The sequence below is a fragment of the Uranotaenia lowii genome, chromosome 2 (genome assembly GCF_029784155.1).
Source record: "Uranotaenia lowii strain MFRU-FL chromosome 2, ASM2978415v1, whole genome shotgun sequence".
Lineage (NCBI taxonomy): Eukaryota > Metazoa > Arthropoda > Insecta > Diptera > Culicidae > Uranotaenia > Uranotaenia lowii.
The window spans coordinates 120,755,197-120,768,146 of NC_073692.1; the positions used below are offsets into that span (position 1 = coordinate 120,755,197).

Consider the following 12,950-nt stretch of genomic DNA (forward strand, 5'->3'; position numbering starts at 1 on the left):
TCAACTTTTCACCCGGATTATTTATTTCTTCAAAAACAACGATTGTTTGTATGATTCCTTTTCGTAAGCGTTTATTTCCCTAGATCGAGTACAATAGGGTTCTCTGAAAGCGTATGTAGGTAGGTGTCTGATTTCCAACGTCGAGACCTAACCGTGACGAGCGAATCTGTTGCCCTGCAATCGATCTGATACCTTGCAAAAAAACCCGTATTGCAATTTATTTCCCGCGGGTGTCTCTAAGATAACTTCAGTTACAGGTTAGCGTTTGACCAGAACGCAGTTGCGATCCACGTTGGATCCCGTTTCCTGAAATTTACAATCTATTTGCATGTTTTGGATACTAGTTAGGCAGCAGGCAACAAACCTACCTGAGTTTATCAATCGACTTTCAACGTGTTGTTTGGTGTTTTTCCTACGCGCTTGTGTCGCCTAATTCTCGCGTTGTTTATTATTTTTGTTATGATAGTCGTAATTGGATTAGCTATTCGGTGTCCCGCTTTTCCAATCCCTTCGGCGGCGTGGTCATCGTTCACGGGTAGTCGGTACCTCGAGGAAGTCGTTTAGCTCAAAAATTTCGCTACCGGAAAATTCGCTGAATCCCACACCAGTTGAGGTTCGGGCGCGGTTTAGTTCGGTGTGATTTTGTGTTACGCTCAAGTCTCGCGTAGACCATGCTTTTGGACCAGAATAAACATGGCCTCCAATTAATGCAGTTTTTCTGTTACGCAACGGAGTTCCAATGATCTTCCGACTTTTCCAACGCCTCGATTGTTTTTTGTGTGATGTTAGGGCACCTTTTTCATAATTTGTAGTGATGGCTTATGTTTCACGTTTAAGAAGCTGATTGAAAAGTGGAAGGAATTATACGTTATTGAAAGGAAAGCTGACGACGATCTGACAGATCGATATTGAAGGTGCCGTTGCGAAAGGGTACATGTAGTGCATTGATGTCGCATTCCAGCCACAGGTACTTTTATTCTAATTGAATAATAAAGTTCAGGTTGGGTGATTTCAACATCGCATTGTGGGAGAAGCTGCGTGGCGTAAATGGAAAACAACAATGACACCCAAGATGATCCAGCGGAGAAATCTAAGCCAGATGAGGTAAGGGGGTTTGCGTAAAAAAATAACTAATGGGTTGACATTTTCCACTATTGGAAAAATTAAAAGGTACACAGCAAGAAAAATTCGTGTAATTTTAGACCGAAAACGATGCACGAAAACGGAACATCGATTTTGATGTAAAATTCTATCACGATGTATTTTTTTCAAAAATCTGATCTTGCTGCAATGGAGAGAAAATTGATTAATTCCAACTGCATTCTTTTTTCAATATGACATTATTTTGAACCTACCAGCTTATGGTACCTACCAGGATTATGAAAATGCTAGAGCTACGCCTACGACTCGTTTTCGAATAATTTTCTTACTTGTTTACTTTGTATCCGACGCGCGCCACACAAGTTGCACATTTTCATTTAATTTTAAATCAAACATACAATTTTACACTGTTTGTGATATAAAATTCATTGACCGCTTGATTTTTACATCACGGAATGTAAAATTATAGCAAAACAATATATTTCTATTCACTTTTTGAAAAAAGACTAAAATTACATCAAAAGGAGTTGAAAATTACATCGTCTACGATTTACACTTGTAAAAAATTAGACTACTCGTGTTTTAGACTCCGTATACTTTTAGAATTTGTTTGCTGTGTATGTATTAGACAGCCCCAAATTAGTATGGGAAATTCAAAACTTGTGAAATGTTATGCGCTGTAGGCTAACATTGATCCTAGTCTTAGTACAAGATCGCATGCCAAATTTGGGCCAGATCAGATCACGGGAAGGGGTCGCTCAACGAGCCTGAAGTTTGTATGGGATTTTGAGACATTTTTTTCGGGAGAAACATAAAAAACCAGTTTTATATCAATAACTTTCGTTCCCGTCGGCCGATTTCTTTCAAAAACAGGTTTTCTTAAAGCCTAAATTATGAAAAATATTTCATCCGAAGATTGCATTTCGATTAGAGTTAAGATAAGAAAGTTATTAGGCTTCAAAAATGGGCTAACTGAAGCCTAATAACTTTTTTATCTTAACTCTTATCGAAATGCAGTCTTCGGATGAAATATTTTCCATAATTTAGGCTTTAAGAAAACCCATTTTTGAAAGAAATCGGCCGACAGGAACCAAAGTTATTGATGAAATCTGGTTTTTCATGTTTCTCCCGAACAAAATGTCTCAGAATCCCATACAAACTTTAGGCTCGTTGAGCGACCCCTTCCCGTGATCCGATCTGGCCCAAATTTGGCATGAGATCTTGTACTGGGCCTAGAATCAATTTTAGCCTGCAGCGCATAACTTTTTCAAAAGTCGGGTCATTTGGGGCAGTCTAGTATGTATACAAAATCAGTATTTTTGTAAAGCGCTAACCACTGCTAACTCTAGTGGCCCAAATCAAACGGGTAGGTGTGATGTATTCAGTCTGGAGATGTATAACTTTTTATAAATTATTTATGATAATTATAAAACCATAAGAATTTTTGAGAGACTTTTAATTTTTTTTTAAATTGAATGTATTAAAATTCAGGATAGTTTATAACTCATAAATATTTTCTATTGAAAAGAGACGGGTGAATTTGAGTTTCAAAAGAGCAAAATTTTTTTACAAAATTTGTATCTGTAAATTAGAGAATACTTAAAATAGAAGACACTATTTCAGAAAATCTATTTTTTTTTAACAATCGATGAATGTGCATAAAAGTCTTTATCTCAAGCAAAACCTTCAATTCTTCAAAGTTTTAGAAAAATCTTAATTTGTCAATAACTCTATAGTTAAAAGGTGAAAATCCAACGGGTCTTGTTGTTTAGAACCTACTAGAACATTTTTCATTCCGATTACCCCGCCATGATGAACATGATGAAAACCGGGGGAATCGGAACAAAAACAGTTTAAGGAGGTTTTAAACAACAAGCCCAGTTGGATTTTTATCTTTTAATCCATCCTTATCGATTCCACCATGTTGTGTAGCATTTTGTGTCATTAGTTGTGACGCGCTTTTGAGTTATTGACAAATTACTTTTAATGTTTATTTGCACGAGATGTGTAAACAAGGCTTTGAGCTTAAATTTTTAACGTGACTGTGCTTTTGAACCTCTTTAATTGAGGCCCTCAGGATCAGAGGGGTGAAGTGCCAAAATCATTGATTTGGAGTTAAATATACACCTAACGATTCTTCATGTTTCAATGTACATCTGGTGCAAAACACAGATTTTAAGTAATTTTTTTTGAACACTTTTATGAATCAATTAAAACTGCTTGAGTTCGAAAAATATATGAAAAATCGAACACCTTGACAACTTTGAAGCGCATGTTATCGAAACTATCATTCACCCCTCTGAATTTTTACATTCGTTTATATTTTGGTTTGTTTAACAGCTTGAAGGCATTAACAGAATTTTTTTAGCAATCGTAAATACGTTCCTAGGAAACGTCAAAAATACGTTGAATAACGCTTAGATACTGTTATTATTTTTATTATTTTTTATTTGAGACCTTTTAACCACCCGGGTTATTCGGGTCGATTAGATACTGTTGAAGTGAAAAGAAGGCATTGTAATTTAGTCGAATTAAAAGCTCCTACAAGAATAACATTTCACACCGATTAAAGTGTCAGATTGTTCTGGATCAGATTGTAGGGTAAATGATCTTGATTGGAACTAACCAAAATCTGATCTTGAGTGGAACTAAAGGGTGTGTCACATCAAATTGCATCACGGAAAACACGATGTAGAAATTGGAAAGTAAACTATAAAACAACTTTTGGCATTTTCTTTTTATTCATACTTCGAGCCCAAGCCCGTATGCTCGCACCTTCCTCTTTACCCCGTCCATAAGGTTCTGTACAACGTCAGGTTGTAGTTTTTTTTTGAACAGAAATCCATTTTCTCTTGAAGTCCGCCTCCGATTTGACAACTTTTGGGTTCCTCCGGAGGGCCTGCTTCATAATCGCCCAATATTTCTCCGGCGTGTTGGGCGGGTTCATTTCCTTTTTACTAAGGTGATCCCGTTGGCTTTGGACTACTCCAACACGTCCTTTGAATAGTGGCACGAAGTGAGATCCGGCCAGAAGATGGTCGAGCCTTCGCACTGCTCCAATAGTGGTAGTAAGCGCTTCTGTAGGAACTCCTTAAGGTAAACCTGCCCGTCAGCTTTCCGCAAGAGCAGATGGCTTGCCACACCATGTACTTTTTGGCAAACTTGGATAGCTATTGCTTGCGAATTTCCTCCGGAACGCTGAATTTGTCCTTTGCGATGAAGAACAACAGGCCCGGCAGCTGACGAAAGTCCGCTTTGACGTAGGTTTAGTCGTCCATTACCAGGCAATGCGGCTTTGTCAGCATTTCGGTGTACAGCTTCCGGGCTCGCGTCTTCCCCACCATGTTTTGCCTTTCGTCGCGGTTAGGAGCCTTCTGAACCTTGTATGTACGCCGGCCCTCCCGCTGCTTGGTCCGCTGGACGAATGAACGTCTACACTGCTTAACTTCGCGCTTGTGATCTTTTTACTGACGGAGAATCCATTTTTGCCGTTCTTCACCTTCCGGTCGATGGTTAGGTTCTAACCAGAGGTAAAACGAAGTATCGTTTTAGTACTCTGCTGACCGTGGATCTGACGATTCCCAGCATCCTATCGATGTCCCGATATGACAACTCCGGATTCTCGAAATGAGTGCGCAGGATTGATTCACGATGCTCTTTTTTGTTCGACGACATTTTTTCAAATTTACGAAAAATTGACAGAGAAGCATGGCCAACTTGGTCTAAACACTCTTATCTGATTATACCTAAGCGAAAGCTGAAGATATAATTCCTAGAAATTAAATTTCTACAGCGTTTTTTTCCGTGATGCAATTTGATGTGACACACCCTTTAAAATTCTAATACAGAGAATTATCCGTGAAAAATTTATCATATTGATTGAAATCGACTTGACTAATGATTCAAGTGGCTTTTTGAAGACAAATAACGCCATTATAAAATTCAAGCTCAGCAAAATTCTCATTTTTGTTATTGTTGTTGTTGTTATTGTTATTTGATTTTTATTCTCTTATTGGCTAGAACTTTGTTTCTCGGAATGTATTATTTCATTAAATGCAATTTTAAAACCGAGTCTCTGAAACAATTTTATCATGAAAGAATTTGTTTTCTACCACGAGGTTTACCTTCTTTTTCATAACATCCTGTAGGGATGCAAAATAACACTATAAAGAGTTTTATATAAGTTAGTGTAACAAGACGTTTTTTTTATAACAAAGTTTCATGGAAGACTTAGATAAATACTTTTCTACAAAGAACAATTGCACGGATAGAAAGAATGGCATTTGTTTCTGGAAAACTCTTTGAAATATTTACTGCATGAAAAATGAAAGGATTGAAAACTATTCTTTAGATTGTAATGTGTGTGTAAAATTAAAAATATACATAAGTCAGAAATAAACATTAAACGTCTAATCTAAAACCTTAAACTGAAAAATCGGTTCTGATTGTAAATTGAATTGCTTAAAACCTTTAAAGCCCCATTGGAATTTAAAATAAAGTAACATTTTTTTTAGAGTTGAAATTTTTATCAAGCTGAAAATATCACCTTCAATAAAGTTCAGTTGAGTAATTTTAATAAGGTGCTTAGCTACGTAGTATTTAATTAAGCTTTTGAATGTATAATGTATAATTTATGAACCACATATTGGTTTTTAACAAATGTAGGTGTATATTAAAATTTAACGAAATATTAGCTACCGTAACATGTTTTTCTAGAAAAAAAAAAAAACATTTCAAAATGTATCGAAAATGATCGAAAAGCATGGATCCACAATTTTTGAACGGTTATGGTTTTGGGCATTGAACTCATTATGTATAATTGTATACCATCAAACGAGGCAACAGCATGCAACGATGCAACCTTTGAATACCACGACACTAATTCATTATTTTAATATAATGTAAAAAAGTTTTCATTTAATGATAACAAAATGATGATGACATAGTTTCTCACATTGTGAAATAGTTTTTAAAAGTTTTTGATTTTTATAAAAAATTTAAAAAATCGAGCAATAAATGTACAAATTTTATAATTTTTTGATGCTGTAAAAAATATACCCAGTATGACGGATTGGTAAAGTGATATCACCCACAAACTTAATATTGCCTTTAATATTCTATACCAACACTGTTGGTGTAAAATTATTTTTCGGACAATCACCAAATTTTTATAAATAAGTTTTTTTTATAATTCAGTTACCAGTCTGGGCTAAAATGCATCAAAATGCAAATCAACAATTCACCTTTTAAATCTCGTTTCCATATGCTGGAATATGATTGTTTTGCATCACGCGTTTGTTAATTTCAAATTTCATCCATCCAAACATTAATTTTTAGTAGAATTTTATGTAGTATTTTTTATCCCTAAATGTATGCAGCACCCTTAAGCTTTTTTTTCAAAAACATTTTTAACAGAAAACATGCTGAAATTTAATTCGAACCTAACAAAAAAATCTGCAATTGGTGCTTTCTGCGTTATGACATCACAAATATATAAAAAAGTGGTATGATTCATTATCACTTACTGACACATATCTATTATGGTGGTATTGTAATATAAATTACCTGTTTATAGGGGAGATAAGGGCATAATGGCCACCTTAAGAAAAACGCTTATTTAACCATAGAGAACAGATATAATATGTGAATTACATCATTGTTTCGTGTTCAGACACTTAAATAGTCGGGTAATCTAGCAGCGAATACGACTCGATGAAGTCAACTGAATAATAGAGCTACAGCTTGACTTGTTGGTAAGGTGTCGGAGAGGTAATCAGTAGACTCGAGTTCGATTATTATTCATGATCGATGCATTTAGCACTAAACGGCGAGGCAAAAAAACAAAGTTTTCATCAAACAAAGCAATAACAAAATAATCTACGTCTGTTTGTAGAATTCAAAGAATTAACACATGTTCATACATTATGTTTCTGGTGTTTTGTTTGACGGATGATGCTACTAAATAGCCGTATAATGTAACAATCAAAAACATCAATCATAAATGGTATGTGAAAAAAAATCCCCTCGAACAGGAATCGAACCCGAGCCTACTGATTAACTCTCCGACACCTTACCAATAGGCCAAATCGACAGATGAAACAAGTCTTGCTGTAACTCTATTGTTCAGTTGACTTCAGCGAGTTGAATTTGCTGCTAGATTATACGGCAGAAAACGCTCATCTTGCCCTGGTTAAAAGAGCTCTGTACGCCCCAGGTCAACAAATTTAAGTAAAAACGCGTTTTAAAATGGATTAAAGTGAAAAATAAATAAATTTATGATGGTGAAAATTGAGAAACAATGTGTAAATCATGTTGCAGTGCGTACATTTCAGATCAATATAATTTAAAGGTCATAAAAGCTTATTTGGTGGTGCACAAAAATTATAATATTTTCGTCACTTGAGAACCTAGCTGGTTATCACTCAATATTTCTGTAAAGATGAAAAGGATATGCGAGTTCTTATGTCTCATTTATTTGCAATGCCATTTTATCTGTTTTGCGCATTTAATTCTTATTATTGTAATAGCTAATCCGTTGCGAACCTGTTACCTGTTTACAATAATCCATTGAACCTCGAGAACCGATTAACGAAGTTGTTTTTTCTATTTCACCCCGTACTTTCTCGTTCAACGGAAAAAAATCGAACTAACGGCTTACGTATGACGCAACCCGGAACGGACGTTGCCAACCTGAAGGAACCCTTCGACCTGGATGAGTTGCTACCGACGATAGGAGAATTCGGTCGGTACCAGAAGCTGCTGCTATGGTTTGTCTGTCTGCCGGCATGCATTCCGTGCGGATTCGGTGCCTTCAATCAGCTGTTCATGACCGACACTCCCGGTGATTATTGGTGTCAGATTCCGGCGCTACAAAACTTCAGCCTGGAAGAGATGAAGCTGCACGGAATACCGCTAATTGAGGTAATTGATATACATCTACTTGACTTAGAAACGCAACTGGCAGTGTGAACATACTTTTTTAAGATTAAGATAAACGCTATCAATTTATGGAAACCGTTGATAGAGACAGCTATCGCTAGAGAGCGTTTTTGTGCTTAAATTTATGAATGAATGGCTTTGTTCTGTCTAACGTGTGAATAAGTTGCATTTAATTATTCACACCCGTCATTAAGATTAACTGACTCGAACACGGTAGGGCACGGCGAGGTGCGTACCCCATGATAAAGTATCACAGATCGAAAAATATTTGTTGAGGCTTTTGATTATACATATCGAGAGTATTTGTATCTCATTAAATTTAACTAGAGTGCGAACCCCGTGTACACTAGTCATTGGAGGGAGTTAAGTAGCGAGTTCGATCTAAAGATGATAATGAAGTAATAAATTAATCTACTGATATTTTAAATAAGCTGTTCACGTAAAAACTGTAGGTGTACACACTTTAAAATATTCCTTCAGTGCTACCTAGATACTATTTAAGAGAAGAAAGAAAACTTCATCAATTCTATTGAATAAGTACTGGGAACAAAAAATAAAACTGAATAAAAAAAATCAAATTGAACCCAACAAGATTGTTTATTTTTTACAAAAACTTTTTTTGATTTTATATGTATACCTACTGCAAATTATATTCAGAGATTTGGAGGAAGAAGGGGATAAGCAGGCTATATGTGCCTATTAAACAGAATGCTGATAACATCAAAGTTATGCGCTGCAGGCTTAAGTTGATCCTAGGCCTAGTACAAGGTTTCATGCCAAATTTGGGCCAGATCGTATCACGGAAAGGGGTCGCTCAACGAGCCTAAAGTTTGTATGGGATTTTGAGACATTTTGTTCGGGAGGAACATGAAAATCCAGTTTCTCTTAAAGCCTTAACTATGAAAAATATTTCACCCCAAGACTACATTTCGATTCGAGTTAAGATAAAACAGTTATAAAGCTTCAAAAAATAGCTATCTTTTTTAAGGGTGATATTCATCACCATTAATGAGAGACACTGCTTAACATTTTGACGCAGCATTAACAGTGATGAATATTACCCTGAAAAAAAGTTACCCCATTTTTGAAGCTGAATAACTTTTTTTTTATAATAAGTCGAATTGAAATGTAGTCTTCGGATGAAATATTTTTCATAGTTTAGGCAAGAAATCGGCCGAGGGGATAACAATTATTCATGAAAACTGGATTTTCATGTTCCTCCCGAACAAAATGTCTCAAAATCCCATACAAACATTAGACTCGTTGAGCGTTCCCGTGATCCGATCTGGCCCAAATTTGGCATGAGACCTTGTACAGGCCTATGATCATCTTACGCCTGCAGCGCATAACATTTCACAAGCTTGAAATTTCCCATATAAAGTTGGAGCAGTCTTATGAGCAGGCATCTGTTTTCTATACATTGGAGTAATTCTTATGTTAAAATCTTCTTCAACTTTCGCGAAAACAGTTTTATTATAACTATTGTCTATGCCGAGCCTCAAACCGTGCGGGCTAAATTCGCCTATTTTTTTTATAATTTCTTTATTTGAAACGGCTCATATCTTGAGGCTTACAATTGTTTGCTTAGGTCTACATCACTTTATCACTTTTTTCATGGCATGGATGCTCATTAGGACCAGGAAGGAAAAAAAATGTTTTCAGATTTTCGGATGACATCTTCTGAAGGGGGTCATCCATACAAGACAAATATTGTTTTCGCGATATTGACGTTACTTTTTGTCGCATTGTGCTGAAAATTTGCACATGAATGTTTTGAAAGACGAGCAATCGATTTCAGGTGTCAAGTTTTGTGTAAGGGGTCAGTCAAAGGGGTCGTCCATATTAACTGTTCGCTAAAATCAGGGGTCGGCCAAAGGGGTCGTACATATTAACAATCCACTATTAATGTGATATCGATGTTATTATACATCGGATTCTGATGAAAATTGGTACACGAGAGTTTTGAGGGACGGGCAATCGATCTCAGGTTATAAATTTTGTGTAAAGGGCCAACAAAGAGGATCGTCCATATTAACCTTTCAATATTTTTGTAATATCGTCGTTATCATACATAGGATTTGGATGAAAATTTGCACACGATAGTTTTCAGGGACGGGAAATCGATTTCAGATGTCAAATGTTTTGCAAGGGGTCGACGAAAGGGGTCAGCCTTATTAAATAATTTGTTACCGTTTTTAGCAATATTGACGTTATTATGAAACGGATTGCTTTGAAAATTTGCACACGGGAATTTTGAGGAAAGGGCAATGGATTTCAGATATCAAAGATTGCATTAGAGGCCACCTAAATGGGTTTAACCTTTTGGCAATAATTACGTTGTTATGCAACGATCGAGTCGAAAATTATACACGGTGTTTTTTTTTTGGCACGGTCAATTGATTCCTGATTTCAAATGTAGTTGCAGACGACAGAAAAAGTGCAGTTTTTGCAATTATTACTCAATAATGAATTCGAAAGTGCATCTGGAAAATGCTTGGCAATTGACTTTGATACAAACTGTTCATGACATATTACAAGTTGAAAGCGAAACGGAGTTCGTATGGGATCAGCTAGTATACGAATAAAATCTCGACTAGGTCCAATCTATTAAACCAGGGCTTAAGGCTTACCCTTGGGATAATTGAGTGGAGCCACCGACCCAACTCATCCTCGTCCCATCTGCGCTGCCAGTTGACAAGAGAGTTCCTCCGAGCCAAGAAATAGAATTCGTTGAAGACGATTTCACGCTGATAAATGTTGCCTTCCATCGCACCCACCTTTGCAAGGGAATCTGCCCTCTCATTGCCTAATATCGAGCAACGTGAAGGGACCCAGACAAAGGTGATGGAAAAGCAACGTCTTCATAAAGTGGTCAATATATCTCGTATCTTTTTGAGGAAATACGGCGTATAATTTCCTGGTCTTATAAAGCGGATCGCTTAAACAGAGCTGAGACTATCAGTTGTAATAAAGTAGTGTTCAACAGGTCATGTGGCAATACTATCCAAGGCCCATTGAATAGCAGCTAATTCTGATCTATACACAGAGCATGGTGACTCGAGACTGTAAAAGGTGCTAAATATTTCGTTGAACACTCCAAAGAACATTTTTTCAGCATCGACGTGTATAAATTTAGCTTCGAAAATTTGTAGAATAAAAAGTGAAAGGTGCGTGTCCGGGATTCCACAAATTTCCTGCTGCATAGACAAATTAAACTGGACAAAAGAATGATCGTATTCTGGGTTACAAACACGAGTTGGAGAATACGAAGAAGGATTGACCTGCATTGATATGAGGACACGGTAACAGACATAAATCTAGTTTGAAGATTTTGCTCAAGTAACCTTTCGAAATTTACAATCATCAATGGGTTCATGACCTCACACCTGATGAGGAACCGGAGTGATAGTAAATTGAATCGATCTTTAAGAGGAAGTATTCTTGCCAAAACTTCGAGACTCATGCTGAAGTTAATGCCTACATCATGAATCCAAGGAATTTTTTTTATTAAATTTTTTTCAATGAAATGGTCACAAAAAGTTCAAAAAAGTGGTCTGAAAAACCTACCTTACTGAAAATACTGTTTGAGCGATGGTAGAGTTTTAACAAAATACCTACTCGCTACGCCACCACAAAAAAATTTAAAAAAATATTTCTTGGCTTCATGATGTGGGCATTAACTTCAGCTTTCATATGCATAAGACAAATATTTTTTTGGACGTGTAATATATGAAGTACTGCAGTTTTCCTAATCCTGAGGCATGTTTTTTCGGTTTTTTTCATGCTGAATAACGAGAAAACTAGTAGCTTTAGCTATATATAATGTTCTAAACATATTTTACTGACATTACAAGGTTTCTATTGATATAAGTTTTATATGAAGTTAATTATAATTCAAACGACTTAGTTAGATTTTACTTTTGGAGTGTCAAATTGACACATTAGTAACAGGAGCAGTTTTCTTGGGGAAAGATTCTAATGGCTGTACACAGAGAGAAAATAGTCAAAGACATCAATAATATCACTCATTTTTATATGATTTGTGCTTACGTAAGAACTTTAACTATACACATGACAACATAACACAATAATATGATTAAACTTTCATATCAAATACATACTTACCTAAATGATATTTAAAGCACAGAGAATTTATAGTTCAATTACTTAACCATTCTGTTGCATCTATACACGGACGATTTACATTTACATATTTAAATTATGCAAGGGCTGCTTTAAGTCGGAAAACACTGGTATTGAGAAATTTTATTCAAATTAGTCAAATCGTCAACAGTAATAACCGGAATTCTCTTCAACAGTAAAATTCTTAGTCCTACATTTAAGAAGTTGAAATGTCATCATCATCAATCACAGATTCAAGTCTACCATGGTAGTTTCTTTTAATTTTAAATAGTATATTTTTAATCTATTCTCTTTCTTCTGTGAAAAGTATAACCGTTATTATAGCCTCATTTTTAATCAAATATGATAAAAATTGATCTAAACTCGATAGTCCAAGGTTTTTTTTTGAAATTTCTCCCCAATAAGTGATTGTTGATTAATTTATTCCTTCACGTTGTCCATTTGTTTGTTTTTCCTTCGTTCGCCTTTAAATGTCCAGCATGACGGAACGGAACAGTTCAGCAAATGCACCCGGTACGCAGTGGACTGGAAGGAAATTCTAGCCGACAGTCCCGACTTGAGTGACGTCGTGCCTAACAGTTCCTGGCCGCTGGAGAGTTGCCGGGATGGCTGGACGTACAACACATCGGAGGTGACGTCCTCAATCGTTATAGATGTAAGTAAAGGGGATCACTTGACGTTTAAAATTGTCTCATATTACTCAAGAGTTAAATTTAATTGATTTTGTTTGACACAGCTGGCAAAAAAAAATATGAGTTAGTTTTTAA

The 12,950-nt window shown here is 36.0% G+C and overlaps 1 protein-coding gene across 1 annotated transcript in view; it reads left to right on the top strand.

Moving 5' to 3' along the window:
- The first annotated feature begins 258 nt into the window (after positions 1 to 258).
- LOC129743885 (carcinine transporter-like) overlaps positions 259 to 12,950 on the top strand; it is a 28,939-nt gene continuing 16,247 nt past the window's right edge. Inside the window, exons 1-3 of the mRNA XM_055736116.1 lie at positions 259 to 1,104; positions 7,798 to 8,022; positions 12,662 to 12,838. Coding sequence (XP_055592091.1) covers positions 1,048 to 1,104; positions 7,798 to 8,022; positions 12,662 to 12,838 — 459 coding nt within the window. The 5' untranslated portion in view covers positions 259 to 1,047. The remainder of the gene's footprint in view (positions 1,105 to 7,797; positions 8,023 to 12,661; positions 12,839 to 12,950) is intronic.